The 20515-nt window shown below is 47.7% G+C and overlaps 1 protein-coding gene across 3 annotated transcripts in view; it reads right to left on the bottom strand.

Moving 5' to 3' along the window:
• Nucleotides 1-20515, bottom strand: part of LOC101677624 (histone-arginine methyltransferase CARM1-like) — a 255756-nt gene that overhangs the window by 24010 nt on the left and 211231 nt on the right. For 2 of the 3 annotated variants that reach the window (XM_045065033.1, XM_045065032.1), the window contains exons 7-10: nucleotides 18592-18682; nucleotides 3978-4059; nucleotides 2697-2782; nucleotides 194-283 (exon numbers count right to left, since the gene is read on the bottom strand). In XM_045065033.1, the coding sequence (XP_044920968.1) occupies nucleotides 194-283; nucleotides 2697-2782; nucleotides 3978-4059; nucleotides 18592-18682 (349 nt within the window). The remainder of the gene's footprint in view (nucleotides 1-193; nucleotides 284-2696; nucleotides 2783-3977; nucleotides 4060-18591; nucleotides 18683-20515) is intronic. The other variant, XM_045065034.1, reaches the window with a different exon arrangement.

Genomic DNA, 20515 nt, shown 5'->3' with positions numbered 1-20515 from the left:
CGGAAAACGGCCTCATTTCAACTTGGCCCTAAAATCGCAAAGTTCCGTTTGCATCAGTGCTTTATTTTATTGAAACCCAGAGAAATGAGCATTATGGGGGTTGAAATTCACTTTAGAACACCTTGGAGTCACGATCACACACGGTGCGGAACAGCACGGGGCCCGAGCGGGCGTGGAAGGGGGTGATACCTACAGAGATCCCACAAAGGCCACGTCGAACCAGAACGCCAGGCCGTGGACGAGGCCAGACTGCGTCAGCTGAAACTCAAAGGGGATTTCTACTCTGCAAGGAAAGAAGAGAGAGAGCGAGCGCGCGGGAACACTTGGAATTATTTTGTTGCTGTTGACAGGCGTACAAGATACATTCGAGCAATCAACCAGAACATTCCCAGGCTACTTTCTTTCTCTCTTAAGCACTCCGGCTTGGGAAGCAGCGTTCTCTCTGTGCGTGATTATGCATTTGACAATGTGGCTCCTTTTTCTTCTTCTTTTCTTTAGTATTATGGCCGTCACCATACAGTCCATCACTAATTTTTGATGTAGTGACAGTGTGGTTTCTTGACCAAATTTGGCAAGAATTCCATCACCACACTGGGCAACCCAGGACTCCCCGGGGGAAGGCGACATCCAGAGTGGGGTGCGAGCCCCAGAGAGGAGGACGACGCCCAGGTGACACCCGTCCTTCCAGACGTCAGAGCGCCAAGTGAGGCAGCTCCCTTGTGCTGCTGCCCAGACGGCAAGGGCCGGCCGGCTGCTAAGAAATGAAGCAGATCATAGGGGGTTGCATCCAGCTATAAAGTCCACTGTCACAGTTCAGTTATTTTTCAGGGAGGTCACTGAACCTCGCACAGGGCCACAGCGAACGTCACGCAGACGTGGCTGTGGCTTCTATCACACGCGGGATGAGTGGGAACAGGGAAGAGTGGGAAAGATAACACAAAGCCTAGATGCTAACTTGGAAAGTCACTTAAATCCTCTCTCAGGTTTGTCACCTGTCAATGGGTGACAAAACCTCCCACTTCCCTTGCGAGGGTCTCGTGCGTGTTGGGCAGGGGGATAACATAGAGCGCTCTGTGAACTTCACAGAGTTTCACAGTTAAAAGATGATCTTACTCGTCCCTTGCTGAGGGGAGACTTGGCTTAGTGAGTGCTCTAAAGATTTTCAAAGGAGGTCATACCTTCTTTGCATGTACGGTGCCTGCGAAGCCCTAACTTCTTTCACCCTGCGGCAGTCAGAGCGTTTCTAGAGATTTCCATTGTGCTGATCCCACTGAATTGTTTGGTATTGCACTGCCATTACTTCCTCCTTTTTTTTGGGGGGGAGGGGGACATTCCCTTAAGTAGACTGAGCTCTTCAAGTGCAGACTTTTGGCAGTTACTTTCAGAGCCTGTGTAAGCACCGGCACTGTACCTGGTACCTGGCGAGATCTCAGTAAGCATCTGCCGAAACCACACACGCAAATGGAGACCGGAAAGCCGACACAGACCTCAAACTTCCCTGGACTCAGGAGGTGGCCCTGAGCAGCACCTAAAGCCAATGGAAGCCAATTTTGTCCGGGCCCCTGGGAGTCACCTGAGTTGCTCCCAAACGCCAGTCCTCGAGCGGAGCACAGGGCAGGAAGACACTGGCCCCCTGAGCCGGGCCTTCGAACAAGTCAGCGTGAACAGAAGCGAGCTGTGTTCCTTCTGGGCAGAAGCTCTTACTGCCAGGACGTGTGCGGCCACGCTCCTTCTTTTTGACTAAGTGAGGAGCGACGCTCTGGACGGAGGCTGGTGGGCGAGGGTGGGTGACGCCACACAGAGCCACAGCTGCGCCCCGTGCACAAACAGCCCTGGGGAGGACGACTCCTGCGGTCTGAGCCACGGACGTGGTTTCTGAGGACAGCAGCGGGTTCCAGCCTGCCCCAACTAGGACAGCACCCTGCGCCCGCTGTGATCTCCAGACAGATGATGCTCTGAGCTGCCCAGCGGCACCTGCTAAAGTCTGGCCCTTACTTCCTCAGAAGCCCGGGCAAAATGACAACCTGGCTGGGTCTTTAGCTGCATACCCAGGAAAAAAAAATATTGGCATACCGACCTTCTCAAGGAAAAAAAGGCAAAACGGGCTCCTATCAGGATCCGCAGAATGGGTTCTCATTTCAGAGTCTCTTCCAGTGGAGGGAAGGAGCTGAGTGCTGTCTTTGAAAATGAGCTCGTGCCTGCGAAACACCTAGCTCAGCACTCAGGTAGGCAAGCACTCAGCAAGCTGTAGCTCTGCTTCTTGAATGTTCCTGGCCCAGGTGAGGACTTTAGCAGCCCGGACTCTGGAGCCTTTGGAACAGTCTCACATGGTCCGTCATTCTGTGACCTTGCACAACCTGTCCTCCTAAGACGGAGGTCACCACGGTGCTGTATGCAGAGTACTGTTTCGAGGGCTCAGTGAGTCGGTATGTGTAAAGGGCTCAGAACGCCAACTGACTGCATAAGCACAAGCTATTACTACTCACGTTACACACACAACTCTTCAACCAATGCTACGGAAGGAGCTTCACCATCCTTGCTGGGCAGTAAAACGCGACTAGTACCGCTGCACTGTTCTGGGCGAGACTCCCAGCTCAGCTCTCTCCCCTGCGTGAGTGGCAAAACCCTGCACTAACGTTTGGGGATGAGCGAGGGGGAGAGTGTAAAAGTCAAGAGCCACACTGGTATTTACGAACCTGTGGAGATCTGCCTCTTCGGCGTCCATGAAGTTGACTGTGTATTTGACTGTCCGAGCCATCAAAATCCTGATGTCGAATGTGTCCTGGCAGGGTGGCGGGTGGGGGAGAAGAAGCAGAAAAGTTCTCTATCAGGACAAACGAACCCCAGCAAAACTGTGGGCTGGCTTTCCTCCCAAAATTTCAAGTCAACAAGAGTTAGGATTTGGAAGGCATGAGCTTAATGAGAATAAGGTCCATAATGACGACTAGCGTTTATTCCGGGCTTACTATGCAAGCGTGGCGTACTTCATGCTTTTCCTAAGTGCTAAGGTTGTGTCATCCAGTCCTCCAATGCTTCTGAAGCAGGTGTTTGGTGTGTTTTCAGACTTTATCCCTTCACCATATTCTAAGAAGTTCCATAAAACCTCAGCTCTCCTTCAGCTCCCAGTATGGCTGGTGACCCTAGCTTGGCCAATCAATCAGTGCGTGACTTTTCCCCTGAAGATGGTTTCACAGGCAGGAACCCAACCCGAGTGAGGACACTCAGGCTCTAGCTAAACTAATTCGGGGGCTTTGGCCCGAGTTATTAGAGAAAAGCTGGCTCTCCTGTGGGACTTAAGAGTTGTACAAATCTGAGGCAGGAGTTCCTGAAGCCATCTTGCTACCAGGAGGGGAGACCCTGTCTGGGAACGGAGATAAATTAGAGGCAACGGAGATAAATTTTCAGGATAGAGAAATCAGATTCGGGTGACACTGCCCGAACTCCAGCAGTGGGTCGCTAGCTCCAGGCTCTGCAGGTTTGAGGGCCAGTAATTAAGTCAGTTTTGGGTAATGCCAAATTATTACTGTCCAAGGTCACACAGTTAGAGGGGACCACAATGGAAACCCTGATCTGTCTGACAGCAATGCTCCTGTTCTAAGTTACTTATTTTACAAAGCTGCCTCTTCTCTGAGGCCTCAGGCCACCAGAATCAATGGGAAAATATGAATTATTGAACGAGTGTGAGGGCTCAGTGTGGACATGGGGTGAGTCAGGGCGGTGGGGGAAGCAGAAGTTACTTATTGAGAGGCAGTCAGAAAAGCTCCTTGCTTGTGACGGCATCATGCTCTGAGAACTTTCTTAACTGACTGGGAGATGAGAGCTGGGAGACTTGAGAACAGTGTTCCGAGGAGCTCTTTCTTTTTCTCGGTGACGGCTTCGCAGAGCCTGGCAGCACGCCGCCCGCCAGGTGTGGGAGCGAGTGAGCGATCGAGTCCGGAAAAACACGTGGGGTAGAGCCTACCAGGAGAGCCACTTACTACTATCGGCTGCCTGAAATACTCGTCCACTGCAGCCGCCCGGAGGCTGGACAGGTTGACCCCATAGAAGCAGTGCTGGCACCTGAAAGAGGGAGCACAGAGAATCACATGCACCTTGGCCCTGGCCAGAGCCCCCCAGCCCTTACAGCTGGGACGTGCTGGGAGGCTGCCTCAGAGGTCCTCAAACGGGCCGCTCAGACCGTGCGGGGACCACAGCACGTGCTCTGTGTCTGCGCGGCTAGTGGCTCCCCTCGAGAGGAGAGAGCTCAGGCAAGGACTAAGACAAGCTTTACTCGGGCTCTGCCAGTGGTCAACTCTGGGCCCCACACAAGGCACCTGAACCCTGTGCCTGGTTCCCGGTGTCTGAAATGGGAATAAGCAGGCGCTCCCTCTGCAGGGCTAGATGGGGGTTAAGGGAGTTAATACAAGAACCTGTGAGCCCAATGTGGCATTTTGTTAGCACCGCCTGAGTCGGCTGTTTGCCTCAGAATGTTGCTTTCTCGGGTCAGCACTGGGCACCAGGGCAGTGGTTCCCAAGCATGACTGTGCTGTGGGATGACTGGGCGGGGGGGTGGGCTTTTAAAAATTCGAATTCCCTGGGCGTGTGGGTGGCTCAGGGTTAAAGCCTCTGTCTTCAGCTCAGACCATGATCCCAGGGTCCTGGGATCGAGTCCCACATCGGGCTCTCTGCTCAGCGGGGAGCCTGCTTCCTCCTCTCTCTCTCTGCCTGCCTCTCTGCCTACTTGTAATCTCTAATACATAAATAAAATCTTAAAAAAAATTTGAATTCCAAGGCCCAGTTCCAGAGAGGAGCCTTGGAGAACTTACCACTAGAAAGTCTTTATCCTGAGCTGGAAAAGCAGCGTCCCCTAAGTGTGTCCCTGTGTGTGTGCGTGTGCGCGAGTGTGCGAGTGTGCACGTGTGTGTTGTTGAGCCTGTCAATCAGGTGGGGATCCACTTCCTCCCTCCCCATCCTTTCCTAGTCCGAAGCCTGCCACCCGGCAGGGAAGAGAGGAAAACCACCACCACCACAAAGAATAAACATACAAAATTTAAATTTGTGGTGCAGCTCAATTTGGATGGAAAGACCACCCAAAGCCAGGTTCTAAATCCGAAATCAGAAGAGGCAGGGAGGCCTGATACTGTTCAGTCGACGGCTAGTTCTCAGCCTGTGAGCGAAAAGCAAGCCCACTAGGTGACCCGCAGACCCCGCAGGGCGCATGCGTCTCTCGCCACCCAGCCTCTGCCTGCTCCCACTTCTGTCCAGAAGGACCCTTTCCCTCTCACCCTGTTAATTCCTACCCCATCTCTGAGACTCAGCTCAAATAGACCCATTCACTTGTACTACAGTAAAATATTTAAGTTTAACCCACTTAAAAGTGAAAGTATTTTCTAGGGGCATCTGGGGGCTCAGGTGGCAAAGCTCTGATCAGCCTAGGTCATGTCCTAAGGTCCAGGGATGGAGTTCCAAGTCGGGTTCCCTGCTCCGTGGAGCATCTGCTTCTCCCTCTCCTTCTGCCTCTGTCTCTCCCTACTATTACATACTCCGTCTCTCTCTCAAAATAAATAACATCTTTTCCATGGGGCGCCTGGGTGGCTCAGCTGGTTGGACAACTGCCTTCGGCTCAGGCCACGGTCCTGGAGTCCTGGGATCGAGTCCCGCATCAGGCTCCCAGCTCCACGGGGAGTCTGCTTCTCCCTCTGACCTCTCGCCTCTCATGTTCTCTCTCACTGTCTCTCTCTCAAATAAATAAATAAAATCTTTAAAATAAATAAATAAATAAATAAATGAATAACATCTTTTCCAAAAAGTGAAGGTCTCTTCTTATTTATCAGTGCATATTTCGTACAGGGCTGGTGTGTAGTGAGGGCTACCAGCCACGCCTCCAGCGGTCATCGACCTCTCTTTAGGAATGAACTGAGACCCTGGTGTCCTTCACGGGCCTCTGAGTGGGTCGAGGTGCCGACGAGGATAATGGAGAAATGGAAAATCATGACCCGAAGTTTCTTTAGTTCCATTACTTTTTTTTTTTTTTTTTAAAGATTTTGCTTCTTTGAGAGAGAGGGAGAGAGAGAGAGAATGTACGTGTGTGTGCCTGGTTGTAGGGGGGACTGGCAGGGAGAAAGGCAGACGACCGGATGAGCAGGGAGCCCGATGCCAAGCGGGATCTCGGGCTGCGTCTCAGCAGGTGCTTAGCGCTTCACCGACTGAGCCACCCAGGAGCCCTCATTCCTTCTCTCTTCCACTCCTCCCACCAAGGCCCCAGCTAGCCTAGCCCACAGGTGAGGCCGTCATTTTATGAATACACATACTGAGAACCAGGCTCCTATATGCCTAGAGAATGTTTGGAAACAGATCCCTGCAAGTTGAAAGTACGTTTTCAGTACGAAGAAGGAGAATCAAGGTGTTTGGAGAAATAAGTCATCATCACAACGGTTTTTATTAGAGGGAGGAGGAGGGGGGAGGGAAGAGGGGCTGAGGGAAATAGAAAGGGGAGGGGAGGGAATTCCCCAGAAAGGCAGAGCCAGAGAATCCCCCAGAAAGCCTGGAAAGAGTCATCCCTGTCCATCCTTCAGAATCCCCTGGGAAGCTTTGGAAACGAATCTGTCCAATTACGGTTTATATGATACAGATGTGTAACCCTCCTGCTTGTTGCCAAAAGCTGACCCGGTGATTCTCATGTGCACCCAAGGCTGAACACTACAGTCATGTCCTATAATCCTCGCCAGCTAGCGAAAGACAGTCCCCAAGGGCTGAGACAGCCCGGCACCTGGCAGTGTCCAAGGCTGCAAACTGCTCTCCGGGCCTTGGATACAACCGCAGGGACCAAATCTGTGCCTTTTTCTTGTGTGCTTGGTGCCCGTGAAAACCCAGCAGCCGTGATCAGTCACACAGGCACCGTGCCCAGGGCAGGCAGAGCTGTGGGCCAAGAGCCCCCTGCCTGGGTTTTCAGAACTTTCTGGCCGGACCATCTTTCCAGTTCTTAGACATCTCAAATCTCCTTCTGAAATGCATCACAAAATAATTAAAGCAGATGGGACTGCATCCCTGTGGGTCTCCTCACCACCCACCATTACTGGGTGGTGAATCAGGAAATGAATCTGTCGACTTGGAAGCTGTGATGATTTCCATTGTTTTCTTCTTACATGGGTTTTATTTTCCAGGTTAACTTATGGCCTCTTAATGAGTCCATAAGGTGGAGACTATGTGTGGTTTTTGGTGTTGACTTCACATTTCCAGCTGTCCCCCCCTTCCCTCCCTCTCCACCATAATCTATGTGACATCTGGAAAGTTCTGCAAATACAGCCCAGAAGGAAAATAATTATACTATTAGCTACGCCTGAACACACCCAGAGTGCAGAGAAAGAGGCAAACCCTTTACTGGGACACTGACTTCTCCAAGTTCTACACAGAGTCCCGCTTGGAGAAGCACCCACGGAAGCTCCTTCTGTGGCCTCCTTTGTCCGTGGCTCTTCTCTAGCTCGTCCTGACCTTCTGGCCTTCCTCCTCCTTCACACAGCTCTCCCCACCAGCCTCCTGGCTCTGCCTTAGAAGAATGGAGGTGCAGCCCTTGTTCTCTTAGAGCTGTTAGCCTTGGCCTGCAGCCTTCACGACGGGAGCTTCTGCAACACAAGCCCTTTCGTGGCTAATATGAACGTGTGGTCTCATGGCACAACTCACAAGTCTTACTTTAATAAAAATCTTTGCATCTTCATTCTATCCTAACCAAAACCCCACTTCTCTCCACTAAGAAGCTTTAAATAAAAGATAGAAAAGAAGGAAGGAAGGAAGGAAGAAATGGCAGGGAGGGGGAGAAGATAAGGAGAAAGAAAAGCTCCACTCTACTGTTTGACAAGCAAGGTTTTTTGAGTCTTAATGTCCTACACTTTACCAGAATGGACAACCCAGGGTGTGCCCACCCGAGAGAGGCACAGAAGCCATGAGAACTAGAAAACAGATACAGGGATCCAGGAATGTCACTTAAGACACACGTGGTCCTGAGGATGCAGCCTAAAGGGAGCTGCAATGGCCTGGTGGGGAGCCTCATAGGAGAGGGATGCATGTCTAGGAACAAATGGTATCTTTTTAATTTCTTACACATCCCTAATAAATACCAGGACTTGAGGCTTGGTTGCAACAAGTTTCTCCATCAGCAGAATGCAGACATACCTCTGTGTAGAGGGTATCTAGAAAGATGCTCAGCTCATTATGTTTCTGGTTTTTTGGGTTTAAACTCCAGCAAAGTAATATAGCATATATTTATATGTGATACATTTCTATACTTTTTGTATTAAAAATTTTTTCTTACTATGAAAAAAGGGGGAAAGAAGCCCACAGTCCTTAAAAGAAACAAAGCTTCAGATGGTGCATCTTTCGTAAGAAGTAAGGAAAAGGGGCACCTGGGTGGCTCAGTGGGTTAAAGCCTCTGCCTTCAGCTCAGGTCATGATCCCAGGATCCTGGGATCAAGCCTCGCATCAGGCTCTCTGCTCAGCGGGGAGACTGCTCCCTCCTCTCTCTGTCTCTGCCTTCCTCTCTGCGTACGTGTCTGTCAAGTAAATAAATAAAATCTCAAAAAAAAAAAAAAAGAAGTAAGGGAAAGCCTGTGATTCTATAAAGGAACCTGTGGCGCACCCCTGGTCATTCCCGTGTAAATCTAGACATTACTGGTTTGCGTAACAAACGGACCTGTGGCAAGATGATGAGGAAAATATCTGTTGTTTGTTGCTCTTCTTCTGGTAACAGCACCAGATCCTCTTCTGGGGGGCACCTCTCCCCCCACTCAGTCCTTGCAGCTCGGGTGGTCTTATCTCTAGAGATTCTCATGTGGCTCAGTCCAAGTCCATGAGAGCATCTTAAGACGATGGCAGTGAACTCAGGGTTTGGCATCTGACCCAGTGAGAGTCAACTGTAAGATTTTTGCTCAAACAGCTGCAAAGAACTAGCTCTAGAGCTATGAATTCATGCGTCTGGATTTGTAGCATATGGGCTCAGGAGCAGAAACTCTGGAAGAGCTGTGAGTCCGACAGAGGTTACTAAAAAGATGAATATAGAAACCGAAGCTTATTCTTTGAACAAAAGCCAGTTTGTAAACACTGGACAGATGCAGTTAAAAACAGTTTTTGTTGAGACTTGGCATGAAGGATATGCACTCTGTTTGCAATAGACACTCCCAAGGCTCGCACAGCTCCCCTTCCTGTTTTTAGCTATCGTCCTGAATCCTTTCCATGAACTTAAAAGTAGATTCTCCCTTAGTGCAAAGTGGAGAACTTCTAAAATGATCCTATTCCCACCACAGATTTTAGTTTCTTCTAAGCCTGTAACTTGCCGGCTTGAACTCCAGTGAATGGATGGAAAGAGGAATTCACCTCTTAAAGATCAGACACCTTCACAAAGGCACCTTTGCCCACTGGAAGAGTGAGTATCAGACTCACCCAAGAGCATCCTGGAGTCGTCTTCTCCATTCAAACCTCCCTGTTAATTTCCCGAGCCCAGTGTGCAACCTTGGCATTGCACTTGAACTCCTTCTAACTGGGACACTTGTACTATATCTGTAACATTGAAATAGGGACCACATGGTTAAAGAAAAAAAATAAAGGTCTGGATGTGTACAAGCCCAGGGATGGAATGGTATGGAAGAATTAGGAGTCTGGTGTAGGTTAAAAAGAAGATGAATATAGAAATTGCTTCTTCTATGAACAAAAGCTAGATGGGTTCAAGAGCCGCAGATATCAAGTGAGAGGCAGAAATCAAGAACAGACCCTAGTGGCCGAAATGAGATGCTGGTGCGAGCCACCACGAAGATACAGATGAAACAGGGACAAGGCACAGGAAAATCCAACCGTGGCTGCACTGGTCATGGTAGTTTTCTTCCAAAAGTTCCTTCTCTCTGATAGTCTGTGCCGCATACTTGGGTTCCCACGGAAATTCGGTCATATCACGTTGCAAACTGAAATGTTCCTATTTGGTCCACATGGTGTTTCTGTGTACCAGTGACAATCAGGGCCAAATATATTTTTGGGAAAGACCAGAAGGCCTGAAACTCTAGCTATGCCAAAAGAACCTTTAGTAGAAATTTCAGTTTGGGGGCGGAATTGGCCTGGGAACAAGCCATCCATTACCTTCACGGTAGATTTAGCAGTTTGTCCACTCAGTTGGAAGGATTTCCTTAAAAATAATGTGTTTCTCAGCACAGCATGGTCAGTAAGGCACCCTGTAGACTCACGAGTGGAAAGGCGCAGGAGGGGAGCTCGCAGTGCCCAAGGCAGAATTCCCGCATTCACCTACCGCATCCTTTGCATGTGTGGACTTCAGATTTCCACAAAGAACAAACGACTCCAGGACATCCACCAGGGGCATCCCTCATACCACTCAACTGGCATGAAGGTTGTCAAGCACGATGGATGCCTACCACCCACTCACAATTCTTTATAAAGCATCTTTTGGTCCCTGAAGTGGTACCTCGTGTTTTAAGGGCCACCTCAGATCCTCTCAGTCTTACCTCTCTCTGGAATCCACAGTCATATGTTCTGACCTGCTATGCCAAAGGGTGGGCTCATGTGACCCCTCCTGGCCATAACCCAACAGTGCCTCACCTCAGGCCTGCGCCGTGTGTCTTCCCACTTCTGCTCCAGAGCATTCTTGTTGACTTGTGGTGGGGAGCATGGATACCATGAGACACAGTTGGTGTCCACACAGGCACAACCCCGAAGTGAAGGCTCATTAGTGCTGAGGGGTGAAAAACTGACCAGTGGGGAGAAAACAGCTGGTGGGTAAACCTCCCCAAACCTCTGTATACACTATCTTGTAGTTCATTCAACCTCTTGAGATGGTCCTGAGGGATCAAACAATTTCTTGGTGTTTGATAACATGCGGCGGTGAGCTTGGTAATGCACTTGCCCATTAGCCCTCCCTTCTTCCCTGACTCACTCTTATTTCCCTTCCTTCTTGTTTTGCTGGGATTACAGTCCTCAGAGAAGTGGCAGCTTATAAACTGTGTTTTACACCTAGTTTCTTGGGGAGCCCAAGCTAAGCTCAAGAGAGTAAAACAGCAATAGTGGAACTGCAGAGGTGCAACCTTGACAGCTGGGGCCCTGACCAGAAGAGCAGGGCCCTGAGACCTGGGGTCGAGACAGTTGAGTGAATATGGTGGAGAAGCCTGAAGGCATCTTCCCAACTCCTCTGAAGACTTCTAGACAACAGAAGCAGAATTCTCCATATTGTGTGAGCAGAAGAGCTGCCCAAAGACTGCACAAAACCACCTCTCATGAAGCTGGTGTCTTTCAAGATAGTTTTGTTCTTCTCAAGATCAGCCTCACTATTGCCCACTGCTTTCAGGCTACTGGTCTCCATGGCCATCGGGCTGATAACTCAAGCACAGCCCGAGCAGGAAGTACAGTGCCAATTCTGGGTGAGGACAACTTCTATACCTGAGAAACTGCACAAGGTAGTATTTTCTGCTAAGAACCAGGGAAATATGCACAGGAAGGCATGTTATGGGTGTTAGACTGAAAAGGATAGAATGTAAGTCAGGATAAGGCACAATTTATCAACATGGGCACTCACAGGATTCAGGGTTCTAGCAAAATACGAGACTTAACAGTCCACTAAGATGTCACTTGGTAGCTTGGTCATCATGATGGCCTGTAGTCAATGAAGTGGAGATTTCAGGACTTCTGCAGTATGGTAGTAAGGAAGGAGTCAGAAGGTTCTACCATTTAAGACATAAGAACATCTCCCCTGACTATGTTCTCAGGACAGGCCCAGGAAACCCTCCATTCCTAAAGGTGATAAGGGGTGAACCAGTAGGAGAGCAGTGTCATCTTTGGGAATTGAGGATGGCCGTTCTCAGTAGATCAAAGACGCTACTGCTGCCACCATCACACTGTGTTCCCAATGAGCACAGCTGGAATGGAATTTCAGACGCCAGAGTCAGGAGAGCAATAATTAACTGTCAGAATGACATAATTACAGCGTTGGGAAGCAAGGCTGGAGTGACGGTGAGAGCACCTTGACCCGCGGTGGTGGGAAATAGATCCTAGTGTCCCTCGAGAAGTCAAAGAGATGTACAGTTAACGGGGATGGTGTTCAAATGATATCACAACAGCAACAAATTTGCTGGCTGGTAGGCAGCTGTTGTCAGCGGTCACAGCGAAAAAGTTAGGTCCTTCATCCAACATTCAGGTCTGATTTCCAGACACAGTTTATGGATCTAGAGCTCACTGGTCGATGAGGTGGAGGCCCAGGTTCTGAAAAGTCACGCTGCAGTACCATCACAAGCACACGTGGTTCACGTTCTCCAATTTCTCTCCAGAGGATCTGAGACAAGTCGCTAGGAAGGCTGAGCCAATATCGATGCAAGGAGATTCAGAAGACCTCTGGTTAATAAAGGCTCATGGAGGACAGCTAGTAAATAAACGTTCAGGCCAAGTCCATCACACAGGTACCCATCCACCCTGAGGTTATTTTCTGAGTCCCCGAATACACAACCGGGATACACTCAGCCTCTGGTAGAACCTTCGTCTGGGCCTGTGAAGAAAGGGCTATCATGGCAGCAAAGAACAAGCAGAAGCCCCATTTCTGAAGGCCTCCATCCCCAGGTAGGGAATATTAGGATCTTTAGTTTAGGAACAGGGAAATCGTGTCCCAGAGAGACTGAATAAACTGGGCTAAGGCTTTACAGTTAGTAATGGACAGAACCAAGGATTCAGCACAGTTCAGTGTGGCTCCGGAGTCCGAGGTATCCAGCTTTTAACTACTCCCTATTTTGCCTACGATTTTGCGTCGCAGAGCAGTAAAAAAAGGTAATACGGCAAGCTAGCTCCATCTCAACCTTCTTGAGAATATTTGCTTGCTCCTCTTAATCGATCCTATGTATATGTTTCTCTTATACAAGGATCAATTTGAAGTTGTATTTAAAGGAGTCGGCTTGGGATGCCTGGGTGGCTCAGTTGGTTAAGCCGCTGCCTTCGGCTCAGGTCATGATCCCAGGGTCCTGGGATCGAGTCCCGCATCGGGCTCCTTGCTCAGTGGGGAGCCTGCTTCTCTCTCTGCCTTTGCCTGCCGCTCTGCCAGCTTGTGTTCTCTCTCTCTCTCTCTGACAAATAAATAAATAAAATCTTAAAAAAAATAAAAAAAAATAAAGGAGTCGGCTTAAAACCCTGGAGCCAAATAGTTTCAATAACGGCAGAAGTACTTGCCTTTTATAGGAGGGAATGATGATTCTTCATGACTGAGCCTTATTCTCTGGAGGCATTTTTCAGAATCTTAATTAATCAGGGGCAAGAAATATTAATAAAATAAGGAAATTATTAATTTTGTAGGTGACTGGTATTAACATCAGAATGTGGTATTCTTGTCTACTGAGAAAGCCTCATAACTGGTTATTGAGAAGGGAAAAAATTCTGTGCTCACCACATACTTAAATGACAATGAATTTTAGAGTTAAACGTAAAATTTTTTAAGTGTTAAATGGAAAAAATGAAAACATGAGAGAAGTAGAAGTTAATGCTAATCTTAGAACCAATGAAAATCTTTGTTGATCCAGCAACACAGAAATATTTTTAATTTTTTTTGTGGTGAAAACTATCACAAAGATGACTACAGGGCAAATTGAAAATTCTGAAGAAAATACACCAAAGTCTTAACATCCTTAATATGTAAAGAATTCTTATGTCAATGCATTTATCTTTCAGTTAACAAAGCCCATCGAACAACTCCTATTAGCTAGGTTAGATGATGCAGACACAGAGCAAAACACAATAGCTGCTATTACAGAACTTGTCTCACGAGGGAGAATGACAATAAATTAAATAAATAAGTAAAAACATATGATCTAGTGCATGATGGTAAGTGGAGTACGAGAAAATGAAGTGAGAAGCAGGAAGGATACAGACTTCCAGGAGCAAAGAGATGACATTTTGTAACTGACAGCAGGTCTCCTGGGAAGATGGCACATGAGCTACGACCTGAAGAAGGTGAGAGGGAGCCATGGGGCCAACCTGCCTGTCTGGTAGAGGGAGTGGCTGTGAGGTGGCAGCCAGCCCAGGAGGCTCAAGGGGAATGGAGAAAACCACCTAGTGAGGACAGGAAGGATGAGAAAGGAGTGGGAAGAGATGACACCACGGGGGGTAGCAGGGTGGAACCACATCCTGGAGGGTCTTACCACCCCTGGTGAGAACTTTTGACTTTCATGACAATAGAAGGTGGGAAGCCACTGGAGGTTTTGAGCAGAGGAAGACTGTGATCTGAAATCTACGTTATCAAGATCATTCTGGTTGCTGTTTAAGAAGAGGAAATAAGTTGAAAGGCTTGTGGGACTGCAGTAGAAGCAGGGTTTTTTGGTATTGCTTGTGTTTGTGTGTTGCAGCGGTGAGCAGGGGTTGGTGAAAAGGTTAGCAGCTTGATTTTGGATACGCTGAATTTAAGATGCCCAAGAGACAACATCCAAGTAGAGCTGTCAACAGCCAGTTGGACACCTGAAGTCTATGGTTCCAGGGAGAGTTCTAGGCTGGAGTTCTCCCTACAGGAGTTGCTGGCGTAAAGACAATATTTACAGCTCAGGAGAGGCAATGAGACCAGTCAGGAGGCGAGGAGAGACAAAAAGGGGAAGACAGTAAGAGCCAACTTGGAATCAATCCAACACTGAAGACTTGGGTCATGAGGAAGAATCAGCAGAGGAGACAAGGTCGGGGCCGATAAGGAAGGAGGAAAACCAGGTTTAGGCTTTAGAAGTAAAGTGAGGAGTCCCTGGGGCCAAGTGTCCCAGATGACAAGTTCAGGTGAGGACTGATCACTGGTTATATCTAATGCCCTGACTTGGCCAGTCATCCCTCAGCTTCTCGGCTCCCTTCTTTAGCATACACCTAAACTGCCACCACCACCACCACCACCACCATCACTATTTGCACCCCTCTCCCTCCACTCTGCCAGCGTTTCCACTTCTCTGCCTCTTCTAATAAAAACGGTGCACACTTTCTCCACCTGTTCCCCGCACCAATGCGACCGAAGGCCCGCATGCCGTCGCCTGACACAGAAACCTCTTCATAGAGGAAGGGGAGTTGTTACAAGGAGAATGAAGGCTGTGAATTTTGTTAACTATATGTTTTTTAAAACATTTTTTTGTGTGTTTGTTGACTAAAAATAAAACCGTTCAAATGCACTAGCGACCAAAGACATACAGATTAAAAATAAACTGGCCACCATTTTTTTTTTTTGAATCAAATTGGCATTTAAAAAAACATAGCCCGTATGGGCAAGACTCAGCAGACATTCTCATATACTTCTGGTGGAAGTGTTAATTGGTAAAACTTTTCTACAGGGCAATTTGGCAATATATAAGAATAATTTTTTTAAAGATCCTTCTTCACACCTTTTGGTCCAGTAATTCTGCTTCTAGCAATTTATTGTAAGGAAATAATCAGAATGCAAACCATGATTTCTATAAAAGGATGCTCACTTTAGTGTTCTTACGGAATTTAGGATACAAAATTTTATAACATTCTATATACTGCTAGATATACCTTCTATACACCAATACCTTCGTGTTGTTTCTTGTAAAATTTATAGGATTCAATAAGCAATTAAAATAATATTTAGCACTGGAGCTCAAGCTGATGAAGTATGATATTGTCACAAAAGAAATACTCTGCAGCAAGAGAATATTGTAAAGATAGGAGAACATATCAACAAGGTATTGAAATCAAAACAAAATAAAAATAAATAAAAATTTAAAAAGTAAAAGAGCTACAAAATGAGATTTATGGTATTATCCTAACTTTGTAAAAATTTTTTTTAAAAAATCAAAGAGATGACACCTAACCTCTTATTAGTAATTACTGGTGTACTTACTTGAGATTACTGGAGGTTTTACCCATTCAAAAATATTTATTGAGGATCTGCTATGTGACAGGCACTTGGGATGGAGGGTGCTTAGGATACATTAGTGAAATCTGACAGAACCTGGACTTTTGTGGTGCTTACGTGCAATCAGGAAGGATGCTGACAATGAACAATAATAAATAAAGGGGTTATATGTCTTTTGGGAAGCAGTAAGTGCTAAAGCAAAAACACAAAGCAGAAAAAGTGGGATTGGGATGATGAGTGCTGTGGCTACCATTTTAAACAGGATGCCCAGGAGAGCTGGCATTTTGGCAGACTTTATGGAGGTGAAGGGATCAGCCACATGAATATTGGGGGGAAAGTGTTCCACGTAGAAAGATGAGCAAAAGCAAAGGCTCCGAGGTGGCTGCATATGCCTGAAAATCAGCAAGGACACCTGTGTGGCTGGAGTTGAATGAACACGGTCCTAGGAAATGAGCAACCAGACCGGACAGAATTTACCAGAAGGCTTTGGGAATGCTGGGAACCAACAGGTTAAGAAGCTATAGCAGTAATCAAGATGAGGGATGACAGCGTTGGGAACAAGGGAGAACAGAGAATATAATGAGAATAGGACAGATTCTGGGTAGAGTTCAAAAGTAGAGCCAACAGAATTTCTTCATGGTTTAGATATGGGGACAAAGAAAGAAGGGCCTCCATGGTTTCGGGCCTGAATGATTGGGAGGACAGTGTTATCATCAAGTGAGACGGAAAGACTATGAGTAGAGCAGATTTGGGGTGTGGGGGGTGTGGGGGAGATGAGGTGCTGAGTTTAGATGGTAAGTCTCTGTAAGGGGGAATGTCCAAGAGGCCACCGGGTATAAAAATATGGAGTTCCCAGGACATGTGTGAGCTAGAGGACAATATCCTTGGCAATCATTAGCATACAGACGGCATCTGAAGCTAAGGAATGGGTGAGCTCACCAAGGCAATAAATGGACAAAGAGGAGGTCCAAGACTGTGTCCAGGGGCGCTCCTACATCAGTAGGTGAAGGAGACAAGCAAGAACCAGTGAAGGATTTGTTGATAAAGTGACCCGTGAGGCAGAAGAGAAATTAAAAGATTGCAAAGCATTTCAAATGCTGCTCAAATAAGGGTTCTGGGGTCAATAAGCAGACAAGGGAGGATGGACACTGGTTAGCATTGTGGAGGTCAGCACACCGGGGGCCTTGGTAAGAGCCATCACGGAGGGATGTCTTAAGAGAGAAACTGAAGCAAAGTCTTGGAGACGAGGAGGATAGAATGCTTTTTGAGGAGTTTTGCAGTAAAGGGACTAAGAGAGATGGGTGGTGGTTAACTGGGGAAGTGAGAGATAAAAAAAGGTTATTTTTTCTTTTGAGATGGAATAAATAGCAGTATGTTTGTATGCTGATGGTGAGCCAGGCCAATCCACTGTGATCATTAACATTCGTTCTCAAGGTACCAAGATGGCAGCAGATGGCACAGCGGGGAAGTCGCGCCAGCACTGCCGGGACAACGCGCTCCCCTGCTGTCCCACTGGGGGACGTAATCTGGTCGATTCTGCTACCTGGGATCCCTGCCTCTCCAACCTCATCCCCGACTCAGGAAGTTTATGGTTAAAATATAAACATTCTGGGTCAGCATGACCTCAGAGAACAATGATCATAATTAAGGTGGCCCCCATCACACACCAAGAGGCGTTCACCCCCATTAGGAAGCATGTGGCTTGGGAGTTTCAAAATTACAGACTGAGCAGAAACCATGAAATGCAAATCTGTGCTAGGAAAGCCTATTTTACAAGAAAAAAAAAAATCAGAGAGAAAGAATAAATTTTAGCCCTTTGACCCTACTCTTCAAAGAACTTGTAGCCTGGGAAACCAAAGCACATTTTGGCTGCTTCTTCACCAAGAGGCAGGATTACAAAGAGAAAAAGACCCAGAAATGCGCTGTGGCTATCTGCGTGTTGGAAGGTTCTGCATACGTCAGCTGGAACTCAGAGTCTACATTTTAGCACCCTCCCCACCCATCTGCCAGCGCATGCCTGTCTTCCTACACACCTAACATTCCTACTCGGAGGCTGTCTGTTCGGTTCCTCCCTCCCATGGGTCCAATATCATCGCTCTCTTTCCCTCTTTCTCCTTACAAAAACCAGTGCTCAAAAAACAATGCCAGACGGAATGCTGGCTTAGAGCCGGTTGTTTTGTATTAGTTCTCATTCTCCAAATGAAGAAACCAAGTCTATCAAGGTGAAGTGAAATGTCCAAAAGCCAAGAGCCCATTAGTGCGAAAACTCCAAGAAAGATGTTTTGATCGACTCCTTTACCTTGCGATGTACCGATTGCCCTGTCCTCTGACCAAGGTCCCTTCTAACAGAAGCCGCGGCCCTGGGCCCAGGGAATAGATAACGTTAAGGGGGAAGGGGGGGGGACGCAGTAGGGGGAGGATGCTGTCGTTCCAGCTAGAGGCCACCTGCTCAGGAGCTCCCGGGTTTGTCCACTCCAGGGGTTCTCAACAGGGGATGACTTTATGCCCCCTTCCCCTGCTGGGGACATTCGGCAGTATCTGGAGACATTTTTGGGGGTCACAACTAGGGGAAAGGCACTACTGGCCTCTAGTAGGCAGCAGCCAGGGGTCCAGCTGAACCTCCCACAGTGCACGGCACCCCACCCCCACCCCCACCCCCCGCCATTTATATAACCCCAGATGGCGAACCCAAACCAGACACTCTGGCTCACTCTAAAGGAGGAAGAATGGAAGAGAGGAGAGAACGTTACCAAAAGTTGGCTCTGGAGTAGTGTTCCATGTAGAGCTGCTCGTCAGAAAAGGGGGCCAAGTGGATGTCGCCGAATGTCGGGAACAGCATTCCTAATGAGCAAGAGACAACAGACCCAGACGCTGACGAGCGCCGCCTTCCGACTGCAGGGGACACTCACCTGCCACCGGACCAACGCCACTCTCTCGTCCTATTTCAGTTATTACCCAAGAGGCTGAAATACAATTTTGCCTCTAAGCAAGGATTAAAAAAATTAGGCAGCAGATTGGAGGAAAAATAAAGAAGAATCCTAGCGCAGTCACAGAGCTATGTTATGAGAAAAGCTCGCGGAGTCTTAGGAGAGGCATTTAACCCGGCGTCCTGTCTTCTCTGCTGTCAGCTTTTTCCTTTCCGTACGCCCTGGGCTGGGAATTCTGCGCACTTTCTTCATTTTTAAAAAATCCTATTTATTGTAAAAACAGCTCTGAAGATAATTCACCCCCCGTCATTCTATCCCATTGTCATTTCCATTCTGAGACTCCGTCCATGGGTAATCATGCTGACGATCTTCTTCAGTGCTGCTGGAGGCTCTGCTTCTCGGGGCGGGGGGGGGGTGGCGGTCCCCATCCTCCTCGCTGGGACACCCACTCTTGTTTGTTGTTCCTGACCTTCCCAGTCACCAGGGGGAAGGAAAGGCAGGTTCCGTAGTGGGCAGACAAACACCTAGCCTGGCATGCCTGAAGCCCAGCGTTCCAAAATGGGCCAACACAGCGATCAATGTTATTATTCTTGTCATTTCTAGGGAGACTCTTTCTCATAGTCTTTAATGATCCGGCACATAAAAGAAAGATGAACTACTAACCCTACTTCAGAAGTGAGTATCACCTTAGAAACTGGAGGTGCTGTCACAAAAGTTAACACCTAAAATTTCTTGATCAAAATTAATTTAAGATTTTGCCATGATCTTTTCTATGGGTTTTCCCTGTATTGATTCATTTAATCCTCATCATAAAATACAGTACGTTCTATTATTCCCCCCCCCCCACTTTACAAATGGGTAAACTAAGCAACAGGGAACGTGAAGTGACTCAGCCACAGGCACAGAGCTAGTGCGTGGAAGGGCAAATCCAGGCGCGGAGCCTCATCTGTGAGGCCACAGCCCACACGCTAACTATGTTCCCTTTGATGCCTGTCTAAATAGAACAGATTGGCTGTTTTTCTTTACTTTTTAAAAAAGATTTTATTTATTTATTTGACAGAGATCACAAGTAGGCAGAGAGGCAGGCAGAGAGAGGGGGAGAAGCAGGCTCCCCACTAAGCAGCGAGCCCCACGCGGGCCTCAACCCTGGGACCCTGGGACCATGACCTGAGCTGGAGGCAAAGCCTCAAACACTCAACTAACTGAACTTCTAGTAGGTAGAACACCCAGAACAGACCGTTTTGTTTAGGGTATTTTCAAAAATGGAGAAAAAGCACGATTGTTAACAACATTCACATGTGCCCACCTGAATCTCATGCACAGGTTTCAAAACAATAATGACTGCCTAGTGAGTTCTTAATTTTAAGACAGAAGGATATTAAACAATCTTAGGAAAGCAACATGTATCAGGATTTGTGTAAACGTGGGAAGCTCCCGAGGTGCTCTGAGCCTCAAGCCTAACAGGAATTCCAAGGATCTAAAACGGAGGGGAGGAGGGCATCAAAGGTCAAAATACAAGAAAAATTCTCATAGTTGGAGAAGAGGAATCTTCTGATTAAGCATGCTCACTCCACGCCCAAGACAAGAATTTTAAAAGCTTCACAGTAAGGCTAGAAATAAATCAATATACTAAAAGCATTCAGAGGGGAAAATGCTGTCACTCTAAAGGATCGGGAGTCAGAAGGCCACTGGACCACTCAACGGCAACACTGGAACCAGAAACCAAAGAGAGAGGTCTTAAAAACAC

This window comes from Mustela putorius, unplaced genomic scaffold, assembly GCF_011764305.1.
Source record: "Mustela putorius furo isolate JIRA1106 unplaced genomic scaffold, ASM1176430v1.1 tig00003854_pilon_pilon_pilon, whole genome shotgun sequence".
Lineage (NCBI taxonomy): Eukaryota > Metazoa > Chordata > Mammalia > Carnivora > Mustelidae > Mustela > Mustela putorius.
The sequence above is the reverse complement of the archived record's forward strand: the minus strand, read 5'-3'. Positions and strand labels throughout refer to the sequence as shown.